The sequence below is a fragment of the Malaclemys terrapin genome, chromosome 9, assembly GCF_027887155.1.
Source record: "Malaclemys terrapin pileata isolate rMalTer1 chromosome 9, rMalTer1.hap1, whole genome shotgun sequence".
In the NCBI taxonomy this organism is placed as follows: Eukaryota; Metazoa; Chordata; order Testudines; family Emydidae; genus Malaclemys; species Malaclemys terrapin.
This window is the reverse complement of record NC_071513.1, coordinates 69828786-69852970: the sequence shown is the minus strand read 5'-3', so window position 1 is coordinate 69852970 and position 24185 is coordinate 69828786. Positions and strand designations below refer to the sequence as shown.

Below are 24185 nucleotides of genomic sequence, written 5' to 3'. Positions count from 1 at the left end.
GTTTTTTTTCATGCAATTAGTTTTTTATCTGATGCTTATGAGAGCTTAACTAATACAAACTCAGCAATGTCTGGTAAATTCATATTTCAAATGAGTAATGAAAGGGCCTCTGTGTATGCGCACGTGCTTGTGCTCACAGAAAAGTATAAGTGTGATTCAGACATCAAAATTTGAGTCAATATTTACAATTGAAATAACTTATTCATGAAAAGAAAGCTAATTGCTGAATTTTAATCTTTAAATTAGTTGGTTTTAAAATGCCTAAATACAGAAAATGTCCATATTATATACAAACTAGTTTCCCCAAACGTGTAATCATTCACATGGAAAGGTGACTTCCCGGTAAAAGTGCAGGAAAATAAAACTTGAATGAAGAGGTCTTCTTTGGTTGGTTTTTTGTTTATTTTTTTTTTTAAAAAGTCTTCAATTTCAAAACCAATTCCTGTCTTCTTTTATCTCTGAGTTCCAGCTTCAGGATGTGACATTAAAGTGTGGTTTATGTCCAGAATATTGGTTGTATAAAATGGTGCTATTTTAATAACAGAAATAAAAAATAGCATTTCAGGAGCGTATACACAGGTGGTAGAAGTTGGTTCAACTCTGAAATTTGACATCTCTTCAGTTTTCTTGTAGTACTTGTTGCAAGGCAGATGAAACAACTAATTACAGTTCAATCTATTTAATTGAGCATTTTACTAAACTGAAAGTTTAGTGGAAAAATCATTACATCTTTGATAGCTCTTTCCAACACTACTTCTTATGTCAGTATTTGAAACATTAAGTATCTAATTAAATCACTGGAATGCATTCTAGTCACAGGTGTTCACTTATCTATACCTTCAAAGAACAAATGGTGGATACTAGGGCTGGTTGGGAAAATCTGACAAAACATTTTTTGCCAATTTGTCAAAATCAAAACATTTAGTGGAGACAGCTTGATTTGATGAAGTTCAAATAGAAAGAATACAGGCAGGTTTAGAGGTCTGCCTGGTTTCCTGTCAGCTCACCTGCCAGATTGCATTGGATAGGGGGACTGCAGGGTCTGTGGTTCCAAGGCAGCCCACTGGGTAGACAGCCCTGGAGCTGGGGCTCCATTCTTTGTGGATACCCTTGTGAGAACAGGTTAATGTTCTTGTAGCTAAGTATACCAGTTATGGTGCTTGTGCTGTGCATGTAATACAGAGGTTTATCTGTGGTTAATAGACGCCAGAGATTAGCAAACTGCTACTCATCTATTTGAAAGCATTTTTCATGGTTAGTGTGTTCAAGTTTGGAACACAAGTATATTTTTCTTGTGTAGTTAGGAACTTTTGCTCTGCTATCTTTAATTCCTTGTTGAAAGTCGTGTTCAGCCAGACTTGACTTAGGAAGAGACCAGACCAGGGGTTGGCAAACTTTTTGGCCAAAGGGTCACATCTGGGTATAGAAATTGTATGGCGGGCCATGAATGCTCATGAAATTGGGGCTTGGGGTGCAGGCTCCAGCTCGGGGTGTGGGCTCAGGTAGGGCCAGAAATGAGGAGTTCAGGGTGTGGGAGAGGGGCTCTGGTCTGGGGCAGGGGATTGGGATGTGGAGAGGGTGAGGGCTCCGTCTGGGGTTGCAGGCTCTGGGTGGGGCTAGGGATGAAGGAGTGGGGTGCAGGCAGGTGCTCTAGGCTGGGACTGAGGGTTTGGAAGGTGGGAGGGGGATCAGGGCTGGGGCGTGGTGTGTGGGGGGAACGTACGGACTCAGGGATGCAGATGCCAGGCGGCTTTTACCGGAAGCAGTGGCACAACCCCGCCCCTCCCCCCCTCCCCCGGCTCCTATGCAGAGGCGTGGCGCCGGGCAGCTCTGCGTGCCGCTCCATTGGCAGGCGCCGCCCTGACAGCTCCCATCCAATGGGAGCTGTGGGGGGCGGCGCTTGGGGTGGGGGCAGCGTGCAGAGCCCCTGGCTGCCCCTACACACAGGAGCTGAAGCGGGGACATGCTGCTACTTCCAGGAGCTGCATGGAAAGCCCCCCACCCTGCTCCCCAGCTGGAGCCCAAAGCGGGGCAAGCCCTCGATCCCGCTCCCTGGCAGGAGCTCGAGGGCCGGATTTAAAGGTCCAACAGGCTGGAGGTGGTCATAGTGGCTTTTTGTTTGTTTTTTTAAAGTTACATACCGTTTTCCTCAAAAGGTCTGGTCCAGGGGTGGGCAAACTATCTGATACATTTTTTGCAGTATATTTAGTTGCAAACATTAATGATTTTAATTACATCTGCCAAGTGCCAACCCCACTTCTGAGCTCTGGCACTAACATTAAAATGTAACAAGTATAAAATTTAAGAAGGATAAAATTAAACACAAAAACTGTGTATTAACTTCAGCTAGATAAAAGTATTAAACCACTCTCACAGTGGTTCATGTCTGAATTGTTGTAGGTAGTGGGACACCTAACTTTTTGATTGCAGTTTCTTGTGTGTGTTGTGTAGTTAATGAGCTTAAAAATTAGTTTTTTGTAGTTACTTTAGTTTATAGTTACACCTTCAGGTGCCAACCAAGATTGAAGCCTCTTTAAGCTAGGTTTTGCATAAACAGAAAGCTAAAAATCATTTCTGCCCCCAAAAGTTTATATTCTAAATAGATAAGACAGGTAAAGAATTGGAAGGGAAATGGAACAAGTGACGTTCCTTGTCCAAAATGACATGGCAGTTCAATGGTAGAGATGAGAATAGAAACCAGGTGTCCTAACTCCTAGTCCAGCGCCATATCTACTGAACCATGGTGCATTTAAGTAGTAAGATATCACACTGTCTATCAAATCTAAATTGATTGATAGATGACTTTGTTCTTCAAGTGATTGCACATGTGTATTCGCTCCACATACAGTTGCTGGAATTTTTTCCTCAGTGGTAACTATCTGGGTGGCTTGAGTGCCTCTGCTGCAGCATGCCACTGAATCTAGTAGTATAAATGGCCAGTTGACCCTGAGCCCACTCAGTTCCTTCTTATTGACCGTGATGGTCCCTTGAACTGCTCTTGCTCTTCATAGAATCATGAAGGGACCTTGAGAGGTCATCTAATCCAGTCCCCTGCACTCATGGTAGGACTAAGTATTATCTAGACCAGGGGTCTCAAACTCCTGGCCTGTGAGCCTCTCCAATGTGGCCCGCACAGCTCCAGCATGCTGTCCCCACCCCGAGCGCCCCTGTGGCCAATGGGATGCTATGGAGGCAGTGCCTGGAGGTAGCAGTGTGCGGAGGCCCCCTGGCCCGCCTCGCCCCGTCTTGGAGCGCCAGGTAAGCGCCGCACCCCCGACTTCCCCCCAGAGCTTATGCCCCCATCCCCTCCCCACGTACTCCCTCCCAACCCCAAACTCCATCCCAGAGCTTACACCCCTTCCCACACACCCCCTCCCGCCTCCGAATTCCCCCCAGAGCCTGCCCTCCAGACCCTCTTCCACCACCCAAACTCCCAGAGCCTGCACCCAAATCCTTTACCCCAGACCTCCTCCCCCAACCCAAACTCCCTCCCAGAGCCTTAGGCAGGTGGGGGGTGAAGTTTTGGGGGGCGGGTTCTGGGCGGCATGAGTGACCTTATTGGCCCGCTGGGAGGATTTGAGGACTGGCCCTAATGTAAATTGAGTTTGAGACCCCTGAACTAGACCATGTACTCTCAGTGGACGCTGTTCTTTTGCATTTTATTGTAAATAGTTTAGTGTTTGTTTTTGTTAGGTTTTTACTCCATCTGATGATTTTGGTTGATTCCTGGTGCTGAGCGATGTCTCGGTCACCAGGCTTCAAGGCCTGCATTTCCTGCCATAGGGCTATGCCCTTGAGTGACCCAGACTCAAGTTGCTTGAAGTGCCTTGGGGAAGATCCCATTGGGGACCATTACCAAATATGCAGGGACTTTAAGCCTTGCACGAAGAAAGATCGTGAAGCCAGGCTAAACTTTCTACTCATGGAAACCTCCATCTGAGCCAAGTTGGTAAAACTTGGCACCAAGTGCCTCAGCGTCAGTAAGGAGTGCACCTTCTACTGTGCCTGAGTCCCAACAACCGTTTCGCCATCCCCAGTGCCTGAGAAGAGGCATTAGAAGCAGACTGCTGAAAGGGGAAGATCCCCTGCACTGAAGTCTGCTAGGCATGGGGATAAGTGGAGTGTGATCTGAGTATAAGAACTCCTCTGCTTCAGAACCGCTGAAAATGGCACTGTTGAGCAGCTTAGGTACATTCTGTTAAGTCCAGAGCCAGAGGAAGCACCTTCCACATCTCTGGCACTGCATTGTATCAACTTTGTTTTGGAATCGATCATAACAGAGGCATTTGCGGCTGCCAGAGACCTCTCTTTCGGTGCCAGTACTGCCGGCAATACAAGAGTTGATGCTGTCAGTTTTGGCGAATGCAGGAGAACCAGCAGGACTGCTACAGCACTTGGTATCATGCCAGCTTCATGTACCCCTGACTTGTCCTTCAGTACCATCAAAGGGAAAACCCGCGATGCTCACTTTTCTGTGAACCTCTCAACATTGGCACCGATCGCCGGCACGGATCGTCTGGAACGGGGCCTCCATGGTCAGCGGAAGGAGAGTTGTCTTATTCTGAATCGGAGGTCAGGTGCAACGTTTCCTAGCTTCGGAGCCACACTCTCTACCCCTCCTCCAGATGTTTCCATCCTTTCATGGATCCTGTCACGGGAGTACCATAGAGTTGGGTGGTCAGGAGATCAATGGGGCCCTATACCTGTCCAGTGTCTTTTTTTTTTTTTTTTTGAAATCCGTGGGTCTTTCCCCCTGTTTCCAGATCAAATTCCGGGCACTTCTATCCGGTGGCATTGGAAAGGCCCATGCATGGCACCTACTCACCAGGAAGCACCCATTCTTGACTCTGGTACAGAGTCCAGTACCAGACAGCAAGAACCAGCTCAACAGGACCCCGCAGATCAGGAAATGGAGGAGCATCTGCAGCCAGTGCTGGGCTTCTCTTCCCCTGATGAGGCAGTTTCAGGAGGGGTCATGTCATCTTCTCCCAGATGACTATAAGGCACACCAAGAATTGTTGAAGAGAGTTGCTTTAAATCTGGGTATACAGGTGTAGGAAGGAAAAGTATCCTCTCACTGCCTGGTCAGTATTTTTGCGACTGCAGGTCCTTCCAGAATGGCTCTTCCTCTCAGTGAGACAGTTAAGGGTCTGTGGCAGACCTCTGCATTCTTTCTCCCCACTTCAAAAAGGGCTGAGCACAAGTTTTATGTGCCCGCCCAAGGTTGAGTTCCTGTATTCCTGTTCCCTCCTCCCCCTCCCCCCGGGGTGTGTGTGTGTCACTGGGAGTATCTGTTGCTAAAGACAGGAAAAGGCAGGGACATCAGGGTGCAACCCCAAAATCAAAAGATTAAAAAAAGATAAACCTGTTTGGTAGGAAAGTTTATTCTACTGTGGGGATGCAGCTCAGGATTGCAAACCAGCATGCACTGTTGAGCAGGTATGACGTTAATGTATGGGACTCCATGCTAAAATTTAAAGACCTGCTCCCAGAAGATGCTAGACAGGAGTTCTCCTCACTAATGGATAAGGGAAAATTGGTGGCAAGATCCTTGCTGCAAGCTGCTCTGGATGTGGCTTACTTGGCTGCCAGGTCCATGGTTTCAGGATTGACCATGTGGAGGAGCTCCTGTTGCAGTCCTGGAGGTCCAGCAGACTGTGCAGGACTTGCCCTTTGAAGGATTCTCCCTCTTTTCAGGGTAGACTGATGCTAAGCTCCATGCATTAAAAGACTCAAAATTAATGGGGTGGGGCCAAGGGGTTTGGAGTATGGGAGGGAGCTCAGCGCTGGGGCAGAGGGTTGGGGTGCGGGGGGGGGGGGTGAGGGCTCAGGCTGGGGATGAGGGGTTTGGGGTGTGAGAGGGGCTAGGGCAGAGGGTTGGAGTGTGGAGGGATAAGGGCTGCGGGGTGGGGCCAGGGATGAGGGGTTCATGGTGCAGGAGGGAGCTGGGGCATAGGGTTGGGGTGCCGGGGGGTGAGGGCTCTGGCTGGGGATGTGAGGCTGGGGATGAAGAGTTTGGGGTTCAGGCAAGCTACCCTGGGGCTGGGGCCAGAGAGGAGGATTCCACAGTCCACCCAGCCCTCTCCCCACTGGCAGCAAAGAGCTCCAGGGGAGGGGCCCCCTTTCCTCCACTAGCAGCACACTCACCTGGCACCGTCACTGCACGTGCTCCTAGGGGCCGGGCCCTTCTCAGGTCCAGGAAGGCCCCTCGCCTCCCCTCTGAGTGCCGGGGTGGGGATGGGGGTGGGAGTGGCGGAGCCGGGGGAAGCTCCGGGGGAGGCGTGCGGGGTGGCAAGTGGGGCAGGAGAAGAGACCTGGCCCTGAACATTGGTGGAGCCACCTGGCCCCGAATATTGGTGGAGCTGGGCCCCCGGGTCCTGAATTTGCTGGAGCCCTGGCACCAAGGGGCCCATATAACTCGCCGTTTCTGGTCATACCAGTGATTCCAGACCCTGTTTTTCCTTTGTTTTGCAAACTGCCTTTCCCATTTTCTAAGTATTTGGTCCCGTATCACCACGGACTGCTGTGTGTTGAGCACCGTAGAAGTGGGGTACACCCTCCAGTTTATTTCTACTCTTCTTTCTCACCAGCCCTTCTAGTCCCTCTTGAGAGACCCCTCTCACAAAGAACTTCTGGTCCAGGAGGTTTAATCTCTTTCAGGTGGGAGCCATTGAGGAGGTTCCACAGAATTTAAGAGGCAAGGGTTTCTACTCCCATTATTGTCTAACCTGAAAGTGAAGGGATACCGCAGATCTATTTTAGGCCTATGTCAGCTCAACATCTATCTCAAAAAGATAAAGTTTTGCCTGGTCACCGTGGTGTCCATTATTCCCTCTCTGGATCTTGGAAATTAGTATGCTGCCCTCAATTTAAGAGATGCCTACTTTTGTGTGTTAATATATGAAGGGCACAGAAAGTTCCCCAGATTCTTAGTGATGCTCTTGTCTTACTGGTTCACGGAGCTTCCGTTCAGCCTGTCTGCAGCTCCTCAGGTGTTGCAAAATCTATGGCTATGGTAGTAGCATTCCTCAGTAGATAAGCAGCACACGGTCTACCGTTACCTAGATGACTGGCTACTCAATGACTGGTCCAAAGCTCAGGTTATATCCAGCATTCAACTCATGTAGTCAGCCTTCAAGGCCTTAGGCCTTCTGATCAGTGCAGACAAGTCTATCCTTTGCCTGGTATATAAGATGGAGTTTATAGGGGCTGTATTGGACTCTACCCAGACCAGAGCATTCCAGTCTATTTAAGTCAAAATTCCAATCTATTTAATCTCTCATGACAGACCTCAAGATTCATTCAGTCACAACAGCCCAAAAGTGTATGAGGCTCCTAGGGCACATGGCCTTGTACGCACATATAGTACAACGTGTGAGGCTGCACATCAGACCCATCCAGATGTAGCTGGCCTCAGGGTACTCACCAGGCTGCCTTCATCAGGGCCCTGTGCTCATGGTACCTTTGTGGGTTCTAATTTAGGTGAATTGGTAGTTAGAGCCTGTCAAAGTCTGTGTGGGCATTCCATTCCTCAGCCCTCAACCGTTGATGACTCTGCATCACCTCTAGGGTGGGGAGATCACCTGGGGCCCCTCTGAACTCAGGGTTTTGGTCCTCAAGGGAACTCACTCTTCACATCAACCTCAGAGTGATTTGTCTTGCCTGTTAGACTTTCCTACCTCATATCAGTGGGAGAAATTTGTTCATTCTTAGACAACAGTGCAGCAATGTTTTACTTGAACAGGCAGAGAGGGGCTCTCTTATCCCTCCTTTGTCAGGAATTCCTGTGGAAATTGTGCATAGCCTGTTCAATCAACCTCAAGGCCTCTTACCTGCCAGGGATGGAGAATGAGCCATCAGACCATCTGAATGGGTCCTTTTCCAATCACCACAAGTGGTCTCTTTGCACAGATGTAGCCAGATGCATTTTCCAGCAGTGGGGGACTCCCTAAATAGACTTATTTGTGAACAAGTACAACAGAAAATTTCATCAGTTCTGTTCCCTGCAATGCTTCAGACTGGGATCCATCACAGAAGCCTTCAGAAGCCTTCCTGGCTTCTGAAGAGCTTTACTATGGTTTCCCCCCAATCCCACTCCTACACAGAGTGCTTCTAAAGATCAAGTGGGACCACACCCCAGTGTGGTGCCGACAACACTTGTTTTCTACCCTACTAGTCCTCTCAGTGGCAATTCCAGTCTTACTTCAGTTGCACCCGGATTTGATCTCTCAGGACCACAGTTAGCTGCTCCACCTAAACTGGCAGTCCCTTAATTTAATGACCTGGAAATTCCAGGGTTAAATCCCAGAGAGGAAGCTTGCTTGGAGCAAGTTTGCCAGGTCTTACTAAGTAGCAGAAAGCTGTCCGCCAGGAAGAGTTCTCTATCTGGGATTGTCAAACCGGAGTCTCACCAATGCATGTGTCCATCCAGCATATACTCAACTTTTTGCTGTACCTGAAACAAGGTTTAGCAATTTTCTCTATCAAGGTTCACTATCATTTTCTCTATCAAGGATCACCTGGCAGCAGTATCAGCTTTCCATGTGGATAACTTATGTTTGTCATATCATTAGAAAAATTTAATTCCTTAAAGCCTGGAAAGATTGGGCCCTCAATTAAGGGAGCCTGTTTCCCCTTAGGACTTGAACTTGGCTTTGTCTAGACTTACGAGACCACCATTTGAGCCTTTGGCAAAATTCTGTTTACTGTACCTTTCACTTCTGCCAGAAGAGCCTCTGAACTGTGTGCTCTTGCATCCGATCCACTGTACAGTCTTCTTTAAAGATAAGGTGTACTTATGCCCTCATCTGAGTTTCCTCTCTAAGGGAGTTGCAAATTTTCACATCAATCCATGTACTTACCTGTATTTTACCCCAAGCCACATGCAAATAGGGATGAGCAACGGCTTACGGTTACACACATTAGAGGTTAGATGAGCACTGGCATTCTACATAGACAGGACCAAACTGTTTTGTGGCTATAGTGGACAGAAAGAAAGGTCTTTCCAACAGAGAATTTCATCTTGAATATCTTCTTGTATCTGCGCTTGTTATGATCTAGCAAGCATTTGACCACAATGCAAGTTGGCTGCTCACTCTACAAGATCGCAGGCATTCCTCAGCGACATTCCTAGCGCAGATTCCCTATCCTGGACATGTGTATAGCAGGAACTTGGTCACCAGTGCATACTTTCTCTTCCCATTATGCAATCATCTAGTACTCTAGAGACCATGCCAAATTTGGTTCTACTACAGTGTGTGTGTATGTGAACTCCGATCCCAGTGCTTGGGAGTCACCAAGAGTCAAATGTGCATGTGCAATCATTCAAAGAAGAAAATACAGTTACTAAACTTTTGTAACTGTTGTTTTTTGAGATGAGTTGCATGTGTCCATTCCATGACCCACCCTCCTACCTCTTTATATTGGAGTTTCCAGAAAGAAGGACCTGAGGGGGCTCCAGGTTGACTGAGCCATTTATCCTTGTGCCAGTGGTGCGCGGCGGCATAAGGTGCTCGAGCTGCCCAAAGAGGTCCTGCTGAGGGAAAAAATTCCAGCATCTGTGTGTGGGGTGCGCACACACCAAGAGTGGAATGGACATGTGCAACATATCTCGAAGAACAACAGTTACGAAAGGCAAGTAACCATTTTTTGGTGACATCATTGCTGGTCCTATGCCATCTGTATCTGGCACCTTGCACTTGATTTGTATCTGTTTTCTTGGCCTGGGTTTATCTCCTAGCTTCACCTCAGGGCTTTACCCTTCCATGGCTTGGTCCCACACATTCCAGATAGTGTTGTCCCTTTGCTCCCTTTACGACACAGCTATGCCTGGACAAAAATCTCACCCTAAATATAACAAAAGCCAGCAGGCCTAGAGCCCCAGAACCATTTGCTGATAAGCAATACCATGGCTAGAAAAAAGGAAAAACTACAGTTAAAAATAATGAAAAGTTAAAATGTTAGAGGAGAGAGGTTTTTTTTTTTTAAAAAAAAAACCTGGTAGATAATCCAAACTGACACTAAAATAGCATACCAGAAAGTATTTTCCCTCATGGGTAATTGGCATACTGTGTGTGTGTGTGTGTGTGTGTGTGTGTGTGTGTGTGTTTAAGATATTTATAATTACATTTTACAGTAATCTGAGTTGTGCATATTTTTAAAAAATGTAAAAAAATTTTTGCCAGAAAGCAAATGTCACTCAGTATCATGCGTTTCTTTCCTCTATAAAAGGGGCACTTGGTGGGGAGCAAATATTCCTGGTAGAAAACATAAAATTACACTGTAATACCTTATTTGAAGCTACAGCTGAATAAAGAGTATCTAATGTCACAAATGTATAAACTCTTTTACTTTATTAATACCATTTTATAATGAATGGAAAACTTCTGCAATAAAAGCTGTTAACTAGAATTTTAGCTAAAAAGCAGATTAAGTCCCCAGCTCAGGAGGTACTTAAACATACTTAAGTACCTTCCTGAAGTGGGAGTCGTATTTTATAATTTATTTTCCTGCTTACAGAAGATGGATCTGGCTAGCTGGGCCAAGTGGTGTAGTTTAGGGAATTACATGGCTGAACTGTTTGTGCTTTACCAGATCTCAAAGGAAAAATGTTATACTGTAAATCTACTGCACAGCCTATTTAACAATGTTAGTTAAAAGTACAGCTATGCAAGGAGAAAATTTAAATAAGAAAAACGCTATTAGAGTTTTCAAAAAAAAAAAGTTAAATTTCTTTAAAAGCCAAGAGCTCTCTAAATTAGGGCTGTCAAACGATTAAAAAACATAATCGCCATTAATCGAGCTGTTAAACAATAATAGAATACCATTTATTTAAATATTTTTGATGTATTCTACATTTTCAAATATATTGATTTCACTTACAACACAGAATACAAAGTATACAATGCTCACTTGATATTTTTTATTACAAATATGTGCACTGTGAAAAACAAAAGAAATTTTATTTTTCAATTCACCTAATACAAGTACTGTAGTGCAATCTCTTTATCATGAAAGTTGAACTTACAAATGTAGAATTATGTACCAAAAAAAACTGCACTCAAAAACAAAACAGTGTAAAACTTTAGAGCCTACAAGTCCACTCAGTCCTACTTCTTGTTCAGCCAATTGCTCAGACAAACAAGTTTGGTTACTATTTGCAGGAGATAAAGCTGCCTGCTTCTTGTTTAAATGTCACCTGGAAGTGAGAACAGACATTCACATGGCACCTTTGTAGCCTGTGTTGAAGATATTTACATGCCAGATGCACTAAAGATTCATATGTCCTTTCATGCTTCAAGCACCATTCCAGAGGACATGCGTCCATGCTGATGACGGGTTCTGCTCGATAACGATCCAAAGCAGAATGGACCGACGCATGTTCATTTTAATCATCTGAGTCAGATGCCACCAGTAGAAGGTTGATTTTCATTTTTGGTGGTTTGGGTTTTATAGTTTCCGCAGTGGAGTGTTGCTCTTTTGAGACTTCTGAAAGCATGCTCCATACCTTGTCCCTCTCATATTTTGGCCGTCACTCCAGATTATTAAACCTTGGATCAAGTGCTGTAGCTATTTTTTAGAAATCTCAGATTGGTCCCTTCTTTTCATTTTGTCAAATCTGCTGTGAAAGTGTTCTTAAAACAAACATGTGACTGCTATAACATGAAATATATCGCAGAAAAGGCGGCATACAGTTCTCCCCCAAGGAGTTCAGTCACAAATTTAATTAATGCATTATTTTTTAATGAGCATTATCAGCATGAAATCATGTCGTCTGGAGTGGTGGTACCAAAGCATATATGGCACGTAAATACCTTGCAACGCCGGCTACAAAAGTGCCATGCGAATGCCTGTTCTCACTTTCAGGTGACGTTGTAAATAAGCAGGCAGCAGTATCTTCCGTGAATTTAAACAAACTTGTTTGGCTGAACAAGAAGTAGGACTGAGTGGACTTGTAGGCTCTAAAGTTTTACATTGTTTTGTTTTTGAGTGCAGTTATGTCACAAAAAAAAATCTACATTTGAAAGTTACACTTTCACGATAAAGAGATTGCACTACAGTACTTGTATGAGGTGAATAGAAAAATACTATTTATTTTGTTTTATGTTTACAATGCAAATATTTAATAAAAATAAAGTGATCACTGTACACTTTGTATTCTGTGTTGTAATAGAAATCAATATATTTGAAAATGTAGAAAAACATCCAAAAATATTTAATAAATTTCAATTGGTATTCCATTGTTTAACAGTGCGATTTAATCACAATTAATTTTTTGAGTTAATCATGTGAGTTAACTACGATTAATCAACAACTCTAGTCTAAATCAAAGTCTAAAACAAATCGTGTGCAAGCTTTCATCTTTGTGAATATAGAGGCTATCTAACTTATTCTTAAATGCATACACTGAAACAATTTAAATAAATGTATAGTTCTATTGATAACTCACACATAGAAAACCTTCAAATGGTTCTTTGCTAGTTTGTTCAGTTTGTCCCAAAGTCTGAAGAGAAGTTCAGTGACTGAACTGTGTCACTGATTGCAAGGCTTCAGCGACCCTTTAACACAGTTACCTATTATATTTTATGCAGATTAGTTTATAACTCCAAAGTGTTTTATTGTGTTGTGAAATGTGAACAAGGCTAGCTAGGGTTTGTCATCTTATCAGAGTTAGCCCAGGCTAGTCTCGCATGAACCATCCATACTGCAAAGCCCTATCCAAGTCAGAGCTATGTGGCTCTGTGTACAATGGTACTGTACTAGCCCCTAAACTGGGCTGGATTTCTAGCAAGATATCCTTGGTTCTTAACGATGCATTAAACTGGGCCATTTTTTTGAATTCATCCTTAGCGTATGGGTCTTAATGATGTCACACCACAGATTTACAAAAAGGCTGGTGTCAGCTTCTGGCCACCTAGCAGCCCATGAGGAGTAGGGTGACCAGACGTCCTGATATTTCACGGTATTCCGTTTTTTTTTTTTTGCTCTCTTCTAACCCCCCCCCCCCCCATGTGTCCCAATATTTTCTTCTTCTCATCTGGTCACCCTAGTGAGGAGGATTTCTTGGACAGCACTCTGTTCAAGTGCTGTGGAATGCAGCTCAAGTGGACCCAGGGAATGTGTGGGTTAAATGCTGAGCCAGTGGCTTCCAGTGCAGAAGAATGGAGGAGTTAAATATACAAAGTAGAGCCCAGGTGGAATTGTGGGATATGTTTTTGAAGGGCTAACAGCATCCAAGCTTGATTAGCTGGCATTCTCACCACGAAGTAGATGGGCTGCTAACTTGGGCTGAAGCAAAACCCTAATCTTGAGCCTGTTCTCTCAGCTGTGCCTGCTAGCTCAGGCTTGAAGCACCCTCATAGCTCTGGTTAGAGGTTTTTCTTGGAAGATGCAATGGGGTTAGGGGCAACGTCTGGGCTGTAGCCCTCACTAACTGCAGTGAAGACACCCCTAGTGACCACAAATACTTCTTTTTATGCAAACTGTGGTAGGCTTAATATGCCTCTTACATGAGGAAACAGCAAAGAAATATTTGTGGGAAAGGGAGTGCAAAGAAGCAGGCATCCTAAGTGCGTCTACCTGTTTTAAAAACATTCAGCATAATGCCTCAGCATCTTTGAAAACATTCCAAACACTGGTTAAAGTAAATTCTGGTATGTGAGAAATATAGAGGGCTGTACATATCTATATTTCTTACATCTGCTAATTTACTGTCATCTACAAACAGCTAACTTTTGGGTGATATTGGTTAATTATAATCTGTTCTGTCAGAAAGAGCATATAGTGTTTAACTATTCCATATTATTATGGTGCCAAGTGGGAATGGTTTACATGTTGGGCGTCATTGATGTATATGCATCCAAGATGGAACTCAACATAGAGTTAAAGATGCTATGTAGTAACTTCTGTCTCAGTTGTAAAGGGTATTGTATGGATTAATGCATTCTACTTTGTCTAGGCAGTTAGACCAGGAGCTGACAGGCACCCTGGGGCTTCTAGATGACAGAGAATGTTAAAACAGACCCATGTGGAGATAAATGTTATGGGACTGTAAAATTGAGAAAAACAAAGCCATCTAATGTTGTTTTGTTCCAATAACTTCACTTACAGTGTAAGGGATGATAAATTCAAGGGGAGTCCTGCTGTACAGTGACTGGCAGCACATTGTGTATCTATCTCGCGACTGCTAAAAGCAAGAGATTGATAATTTGGAAAAGGCAAAAGCTTTAAATGAGACTGCTAAAACTAGAGTACAAGAGCCTTCAAACTGTCCCTTTAACAAGGTACCAAGCTCTAAATAACCTCAGTTAGACACTATATGAAATTTTCAGCAATTGAATCATTCACACTGCCCTTGTGAATACAGAGACTTGAAACCAAACAAAATTCATCCCCTTTCTCACTGGCCCAGACCTAGCTACTTCTGTATAATCAGAAAATCCAACCATATGTTACAAATGTTCAGGTAGTCAGTGTCAAGCTAACAGACCCTGGAGCTGCAGCCCTCTAGAAGTATCAAACTATGATTTAAGAAAATTCATCCATCACCACTTCCTAAACACGTGTATAAAATTTACAAATAGAAAACTGTCACTTTTTAACAATGTTTGTCTCTTCTGCTTCCCAATCCACAGGCTGAGCCTCTTTCTGTAAATAGGCATAGACATCCTATTCTTCATTATATTTACTTTCTAACAAAGTGTTGCTATTGTTTACACACCATGGTGGTTATAAAGTGTTATAAGAAATGCCTAGATTGTTTTATAACATGCACTGAATTATCCACTTCGTACACTTAAAGTTGGAATTCTAGCGGCCCTCTTTTTTTTTTTTAAACCAGCATCTATTTTTCCGTAACACTTTGCTTTGACTATATTTTAAACATCACTCTTCCTTTTTATGTTTTAGCTTTTCTCATGATTTCTGCCTGCAGCTGTGTATAGATTCTAGGGATGGAGTTAATTCCTAGTTAATGGTTAAGGTGTTCTAGAGCTTCCCCAACTCTTGTTGGCTTTCCTCCTAAATGGTGGGGGAAGATTTCTGACTGACCATATGAGGTAAAGGGCAGAAAGTGTATGCAAGACCTGGAAAAGGAGAGAAGAGGATTATGGCACAACAAACTTTATCCCCCCCAAAAATGTTTTACAAAATTTTATAAATAAACTCAGTCATTAGTAACATTTCAATAATTAATTATGATTTAAACACCCAAACATTGCAACATGGTGGTAGCTCATGAGAATTGGTTTCATTGGGTAAGCTGAATGCAACAGTAGACAAACAGCATTAATGGTTAACAATAAATTAATATCATAGGTTGGGAATTTGTTCATAAAATATGTCATTCTTAACCTCCTTACTACCAGTTACTGCCTGCCCCTCCCTAGTCCTTTCTCTCTGCTGGAGTTCTGTTGTTAGAGACTGCACCGCTACAATCTGGAGGAATCTGTCTTACTATACGAATGCTTTTAAAAACTCTTCTTTGCTGCCAATTCTTCATACCATCCCTTTCTTTTTAAACTTTGCCATGTCCAATGGCCCACCTTAACTCACTTCTGATTGTAACACTTTACAGTGATATTCATTGTTTTGAGCTGCTGTGCAGAGGGAGTCATAATATTCATTTCTGTCATAGAAATCTTGTTTTTATTTTGATTTGCCCCTTACTTACAAAGGGACTGTACCAGCTATATGCAGCTAATACTCTTGGAGAACAAATATAGAATGTTGTATATTAGCTAGTAACAATCCTTGCCTTTGTATCTGTGGTAAGTAAACCTTTCTTTTCCTGCTGTTTGTTTAATATTTGTATGATTGTTCCAAAATGTACATATGTGTATGCTTTTTGTTTGTATTAAAGGTGAATCTTTTTCATAAATGAAACCTGCTTTAACTTTAAAGTACATGCAGTGGATGTCATCAGGACAAAATGACTTTAAATCTCCAGGAATATTCACTTAGTTTTGACACTGCATATTAGGCAAGCTAAATAACAATACTAATATTTGTAAAAGTTATGTGCTTTATTCATATTTTAATAATTCAGACCTCACTTTCGAAGTAGATAATGGTCAGTAAGCTTTGGCCTGTTTCTTTCCCCCCTTCCCTGGCGCCCCCAGATGTTGAGCACCTGCTTTGAATAGGAGCTGTTGGTGGGCAGCACTTACGAAAATTAAGCCCCTAGTAGCTGGCGTTCTTGAGAGAGTAGCACAGCAAATACATATGTAGTAGCTGGCTTCAGACTTGAAGCAGAACTTTCTAGTGTCAAAACTAATTTGGTAGTATGTCATTATTTTCCTGTTTCGTTACAGGTGCGAGAAGATGTGTTAAATTCATTGAATAACAACTTTCTTCAGACACTAAACCAAGCGTGGAATGATCATCAGACAGCAATGGTGATGATTAGAGACATTCTCATGTACATGGTGGGTAATAGTGGTATTCCACTTTTCATCATTTACAGCCTGGTCTTCAGAAATGTAAGCTGCTTTCCTTTTAGACCACCATGGCAGGAGGGGGAGCAGTAAGGTATGCACAGTAATCTGCTTTCCAAGAGAAATAGTTTATCTCAAAGATAAACTACTAAAAAGCCTAAATGAACAAGAAAATGGTAAACTGATCATTTTGTTTCATCTTCACATTATTTGGTAGACAGAGCAGAGGTTATTGAAAGTGTTGTTCAGTTCTTTGTTTCTTGCTGTCACTTGTGCTTCAGGGATGGAAAAGGCTTTCAAAAGCCAAGCAAAAAGATAAGGGTAATTGATTCAGAATACATAGTTTATTTTGTTTTCATTTGGGCAGTTGGTTCTGAATTGTTTCTCTCTTCCAATTAAAGGAGCTTTCACTTTTCTCAGACTTGGGCAAGTCTAATATAGTAGTCTTAAACTGCCTCATGATATTTACGTTTACACGTTCAGCATAGTCTGCTATTTATCCTTTGGTGAGTGAGAACCCAATTTACAGATTGCAATTTTACACCTCTCAGAAATCTGGCAATGAGGTTCCACTCTGAAGTCCTAGATTAGGACACCTCTGTTATCACCTCTAAATTTGGCTTGGAGACTTCCAAACATACTGTATAAATGCTCAGCAAATCTTAAAGATAATATAATCAGGGTGCTGTAGAATTACAGGAAGACAAAAAATGACCCTAATTTGAATTTCTCTTTTGTCTAATGTTCTTGTTATCCTGAAACTGAAAACCAGATGGTGATTCTCCCATCAAACTTACAGTGTAGTGGAATCTCCTTGAAACTCTGTGCTAGCTGTATTTGAGGAAAATAGATAGATATTAAGCAAAATTATGTACAGGTCTTGTTCTGGATTTACGTGGCTCCAGATTATTATTTTTGCTAGGGACTTAGTGGGAGCAGAATCGTTCATGATGCATGTGTGAACATGTTGCCTTCAATTGGATGGTTGTAATTCAGAAAGAACATGAAGATCCTTCATTGCCTGGTAGCTAATAGATGTCTTCTTTCAGCTTGGATGGTGGAGTCCTTAGAATTTAGGATCTGGAGCACTAGGGTTCTAGTGTGTTTTAAGTTAGCCACTATGGAGTTTGAGCTCTCAGAAGGGAATTTAGTCTCTGGTGAGGAGTTGATAGAATGGACTCTTGTATGCTCTCAAACCACAATTCATATTCCAGAACCAAAAACAGATAAGGTTGCAAAATGACAGTGTTGTTCTTTACTACCACATTACTTAAGAGAATAAAAGGATGTGGTGTTGGCCACTGTCAGGAGACAGTATTGGACCACTAGATGGATCTCTGATTGGTATGGCAATTGCTATGTTCCTTAGTACGTACTAATTTTTAATTTAGATGACTGAAAATAGGACTTAAGTTAAAGGAGGGGAACAGTCAAGTTTAAAATCTTTCATTGAATTCTCTCATTCCATCTTCTTCCATTGTAGGTAATTTATTAATCTTTAAGCTTGTCAGAACAGGAAATCTGATCTTCTATAAGTCTCAAATGCCAACATTATTATTTCCTTTCTAAATACCTGTTTTCAGCCTATTACAGCTTCTCAATAAAATTATCTATGCAAAAGCGTGGTGCACACAAGATTATTTTGTTTTTTAAGATATTTTTGAACTTGAATTGAGAAAAATATACAAGTTATGGCTATGGGTACTTCATGTGGACCACATCTTGCAGTCTTTACAATTAATTCATTAAGTTCTGTGTGTGTTAACAGGCATTTTCCTTCAAGTAGATCTTTTATTCTAAGAGTTTCTAATTAATACTCATATGATTTGGTGATCTTCTGGCAACTAAGTCTGTGTAACAATGCATAAATCCAAAATGGCAGAAAGGCTTGCATTTTGTGTTACCTATGTTCAGATATTTCAAGGCAACACAGGAAAGTTGAATAGTATTTTTCTTAAGTTGGCTTTTATACATTTTAACAACGTGCTTTCCACAACAAACAGAACTGCTAAAGGTTAATCAGGAAAAAAGTTACTTTTTAAAAAAAAATTGTGGTAACACTGCGCATTAATCTTTCAGTGGAGAGTGCCAGCAGGCTGGATCAAGGTCTGGTATCTAGAATTAGTTAGTGATACTGAGGATGATTACAGATGCTAGTAGGTGTGTACACTGATCAGTCGCTGAAAGTCAGATCATATTCAACGTATGAAGCCTTAGGCCTTGCCTATACTACAAAGGGTTTGCTGGTGTAGCTATACTGGCAAACACTCCTGATGTAAACACAATTTATAGCAGCAAGAATTCTTTTGCTGGCATAGCTTATACTTGTTCCCCAAATGAAATAAGGTATACAACAAAATGACTTTTTTGCTGGTGTAACTGCATCTGCAATAAGGCTTTTGCTGGCATAGCTATGTTAGTTATAGGTGTGATTTTTCACGCTACTAACTGAGATAGCTGTGCCGACAAAACTTTTAAGTGTAGACCAGGCCTTTAATTCTATAGTTAAAACTTTAAACAGTCTAAGGGTGAAAAACACAAGCAGTAAAAGACCAAGTCAACCAACCCCTTGTTTCTCCAGAGAATGTAATTTAAAAACTTAGTGCTATATAAACATTAACCGATCCCCAAGAAATCTTTAAATTAGTTGTTTTACCGACTAGGCAGTGAGACAGAGGTTGTGACTTACATACACTGGCGTTCAAGGCTGAGATCCAGCACATTCTGCTAGACAGCGCTGTAATCTAACAGTGAAACAACCACAGTACCACACCCTCTAAGCCGGAGCATAAGTATGCAGATAAAAGCAGGAAATAAAAATTTCATCTTAACCATAAAGCAACATGGATTTTAGACATCTTTATTAATGTAAATCTAGGGGTCTAAACACAATAAATAGATGGATATACAGATATATTGGAACAGAAGTGACCAAAAAGCTTCAGTTTTGAGATAAACTCTAATTCGGCAGAACTAGTAACTGGACAGGAAAGCAAAAAGGATTGGTCTACATCTATTAAGTGTTACTTATAATGAACAATAATAAGACCAATATTTTGAGAAAACATAGAGATGTGTTGAGTTCTATATAAGAACCAGTTAATGCAGCTTTTGATATAAAGGAATGTAGAACTTAAATAAATCCTGTGAGACACTTAGTAGTAGGCATAAGAAGTTGAATTAGTACCGAGTTCACCAAAAATCAGGTGCTCAGCAAGGTGATTAAGCAAGAAAGTGCTCTGCGCCTTGGTTACCAAAACCAGTTCAGTTTCATTAGACTGAAATGATATCTTGTGCTGCAGCATGTCAAGAGTGCCAATGGATCCAGTAAAATAAAGATGGAGGATCATAGTTTGTTTGAATTAGCTAAAACAAAGTCTTAATTGGTCAATACACTACTAAAAGTTAAACAACTTTGAGCTATGGGACTCAGAAGTCCTACACTCCATGAGTCTCCAAGTCATGGTGAGCTGAAATATTAAGACTGTATAGAAACCCGAATACCTTTTTGGTTTTACATTATAAAATGTGGTGAAATTTAGGGTTTGTAAAAGTGCAGTACTAACAGTCCTGGAGATTGAAGTCCTTACTTACAGAACTTGTGTAGTCCCAGGAAGATCCAGCTTCCTGATACAGACTTGTCAGTATACCTTAATTGCGGAGTGAAGGAACCACCAGGGAAAAATATAGTGATTCAGTCTTCATGCAGAGTAAGTATTCCTCTGTGTGCGCCAATCAGGATACCAGTGAGTGGCATTTATGACTGAGTTTGAGTGTGTACTTATCCGCTAACCCAGTGGTTCTCCTAACTTTCAAATTATATGGTGTTTCTTAAAGTAGGGGTCCCCTTGTAAGGTCTTTCTTGTGGCAACTAGAGTATTTGGTTACGTGAAAAGCAATAGATAAGAGACAAGGTGAATGAGGCTGGTTTAATATGATGGACATGGCTTTTTTTCCTCCTAACACCTAATATGTATATGTACTTTTTTCTCCTCTCCCTAGTTGTAGTATTTTAAGTTTTAATGCTGACACTTTTTGGTTGAATCCACTATGACAATCCTTCAAGGTCACTTTTCTCTGTGTGTGTACCTCTTATTTTGGTGTTATCAACAAAGTGTGGTATTGGTTTAAATTGCATGTGACAGGCATGAATTACTCTGCAGTTACAAGTCCTAGCCATGCCAGGGATCTCTGCCTTAAGATTGATGAATACACAGTTGAAACTTTCCAAGTTTATTGGGGGCAGCCTTTTGTATCAATGTCACATATTTTACTGTTGTGCTGTAAGCAGTTGTGTGGATCACGTTATATTGATCCATAATATTTGGTTGTAATCACTAACATCAATTTGGACATAATCACCTCCATTTAAAAATTGCTCCTATATGTTCCTACTCTCAGGATAAACACACCTGATGCATGAACTTGTAGTCTTCTAGTGTACGTCTACACAGCAGTCAGGTGGTACAATTACAACTTGCGCAGGCATACCCAAGCTAGCTTGGATGTATGTACCTGGGGCCCCAGGCGGGATTGTAGCTGAGTGGCTAGCTGAGCCTGTGCTGGTGCAGCTACAGTTATTTTTAGCAAGCTAGCGCAATGAAAGCTAGCGCAAGTATGCCCATACATGCTGTCCCAATAACAGTGTAGCTATATCCCTAGGAAAAAAAAAAAAAAGCAGTGTCTGCTGGTGCCATTCACTCCTCTTCCTTCTCACAGGACATGACGGATAAAAATGGTAGAGGGCCCACCAGCCTTTCAGTGTTTTGTCAGTTGAAAGTAGGGTGAGCTTGAAGCACACACAGTCCTCAACATTTTCCTTGCCATTCTCCCCCCCATACTTTTTTTTTTTCACTGCCCATTTGCGTGATTTTTTTTTTAAAGTAGTCAGTCAGAAAAACAAGATGGGTGAGGTGATATATTTTATTGGACCAACTTCTGTTGATGAGAGAGAGAGAAGTTTTCGAGCTACACACAGCTCCTCCTGAGCTGTGTAGCTCAAAAGCTTGTCTCTCTCACCAACTGCAGTTGGCCCAGCAAAAGATATTACCCTCACCCACCTTGTCTCTAATATCCTGGGACTGACACTGCTACAACAACACCGCATACAGTCAGTCATTAGGGCAGCTTCCCCTTTCTCTAATGACAGTACTGTTTAATCAATTTTCTTAAGCATTTTTCTTTTTGTTTTTTGGAGTCCATTGAGCCCACAGTTTGCATGACTGAAAAGCTGGTTTATAGCCCTGTGCAGTTCAGTCCATTTGGTGCCAATCTTCAGTGTCTGGAAGTCCCATGACTTGTAATGCCAATCATGATCATTTCACTGTTTCCTTGTCTCTCCCCCCTCCCCCCCACTTCCTGCTTTCTCCTTAGTATCCTCACTGTTGCAAATCTAGTGCATGAGTGTTTGAGAAATAACATGCTTCAGTTGTAAGGGTTGGGTTTTTTTGTTTGAGTAGGGACTGTTTCTTTATTACAAGTCTGTATTGTGCATAGACCAATGAGGCCCTGATTTATGATTGGTGTTTGTCTATACTGAAATACATACTTCTGCCTCCTTTTGTCGTCTTTCCCCCCCCCCCCGCGCAGCCAGGGGGCCAGACACCCACAACCCCTCCCCCCAGAGCCCAGCTGTGGCGCCCTCTTGCCGAGGTACCTTCACCCCCCAGAGCCCAGCTTGACCCCCCTTGATCCCTAAGCCCAGACACCCATCTCCCTCCTCCTCCAGAGCCCAGGGATCCAGAGGGAGAAACAGCCTGATGCTCAGTCCCAGGTTTGCATGGATTTTCCTGCACACTGCCCTCACCTTCCCTCAAAGGATTCAGGGAACCTGGGGGCAAAGCGGGGGAGCTGCAGCGCTTGTATTCATCCGGCGGTGGTCTGGGTCTTCGGTGGCATTTTGGCGGCCGGGGGCCCTTCAGTCGCTCCACGTCTTCGGCAGCACTGAAGGGTCCCCCGCTGCCCAAATGCCGTCGAAGACCCGGACCGCCACCAGGCCAGGGCTCGCTGTGCCCCTGCGGGGCCTGGGGCAAGTTACCCCACTTGCCCCCCCTTCCCCCCCCGGGCAGCCCTGTGCCAGGAACCTCTAGCTCTCGCTCCCCCCCAGCAGTGTCTTCTCTGTGTGAGCTGGGTTCTGCCAGGTCCAGTAGCCCCTAGTGGTGGCTAGCAGCACAGCAGCCCATTTCTGTGGGGGGAAGGAAATTCTGCATGCACAACATTAATTTCTGCAAAATTCTGCATTGCACAGTGGCACAGAATTCCCCCAGAAGTAATAGATTGGCATTAAACAATGTCTCAAGAAGTAAAGTTGGCAATCTGTGTTTAAATCCACTTACTAACCTTGCTTAGAAGTAACCAGTATTCGGTTACTTTGTGGAAAGCTTCAGTGCAGTATTTGGCAGCTCTTAATACTCCAGAGTAGTCGACTGTTCTCTTGAGGCTTCCATTTGATTAATTAGTTGCCTCTTTCAGCAGGCTTTTTTTCCCTTACACCAAAGTGAGAACCTAATCGAGAGAAATGAACTACATAAAAAGAAATGTTATCAGAAGAAAATTTCTTTGCCTATAGCTGCAGAAATACTAAAGTTGTACTACACATTTGTCATTTTATTTCACTGAATTATAAACTTTTACAGTTATAGACTTCAAGAAACTATTGAACAAAACAAATAAATTTTTCTTACCTGTTAACATGTTGTAAAAAGAATTGGTTTAATAAAACTTTCAAAAGTCATAGAGCTTTATTTAAAGCCTGTTTCTAAGTACACTTACAATTTCAGATCCTCTTCTGTTATTAAAAGGCCATTTTAAAAAAGTTATATTTACCTCCACTATCATTTTTTTTTTTCCCAGATACCCCTATCTGGTAGGAAACTGATGTGTTGGGCAGGATGCTTTCTTTCCTATGGATTTGAAGGGCTTGCTATAGATCAGGGATTCTCAGACTGGGGGTCGGGACCCCTCAGGGGATCACGAGGTTATTACATCGGGGATCGCGAGCTGTCAATCTCCACCCCAAACCCCGCTTTGCCTCCAGCATTTATAATGGTGTTAAATACATTAAAAAGGTTTTTTTAATTTATAAAGGGGGGGTCACACTCAGAGGCTTGCTGTGTGAAAGGGATCACCAGTACAAAAGTTTGAGAGCCACTGCTATAGATTGAGGGGCTTTGCCATGGGAATGAATGTTACGATCCAACATAAGGCTTAAGTGTTGGCTTAAAAATTTAGCACTCCCGTATCTTTGCAGTTTTACACTTCTGTTTATTTAATTTGAATGTACAGTGGATACAGCTTATCCTATTGATTTAAAATAGGACTGGGAGGAAGGAATGTCCGAGTTTTAATCACAACTATATGACTTGATCAACTAACCAGTAGCATCTCCCAGTGATGTTGAGACTTTATGTATCTTCAAAGAGTAAGCAATTAAGTACTGTGTAATGCTAGGTATTATTATTTGCTCTTATTTTATCCTCTAAAATGAGTCAGAACCAAAAGTAGTAAATATGACTGGCATCTATTATTACACTGTGCTCATTATGTCAAAACTTATTGTACGCATCACCACATATAAGCACAGGTAAAGTCATAAACAATATCTAAATGGAGCCAAATTGTTGTACCTTGTTTATCTGCAGGTACTCTCAGCAGAGATGATTTTGTTCCGTAAAGAAAAGGAGAATGTTTTGTACATTTTCTAAATGAGGGACATCCCCTATACCATGTGCTCTGGCTCACTCTAGTTATTTA

General features: G+C 42.5%; 1 protein-coding gene across 1 annotated transcript in view; it reads left to right on the top strand.

Annotated features, from left to right (window-relative positions):
• CUL3 (cullin 3) overlaps window positions 1-24185 on the top strand; it is a 102662-nt gene that overhangs the window by 25120 nt on the left and 53357 nt on the right. The window contains exon 3 of the mRNA XM_054039468.1: window positions 16311-16424. Coding sequence (XP_053895443.1) covers window positions 16311-16424 — 114 coding nt within the window. The remainder of the gene's footprint in view (window positions 1-16310; window positions 16425-24185) is intronic.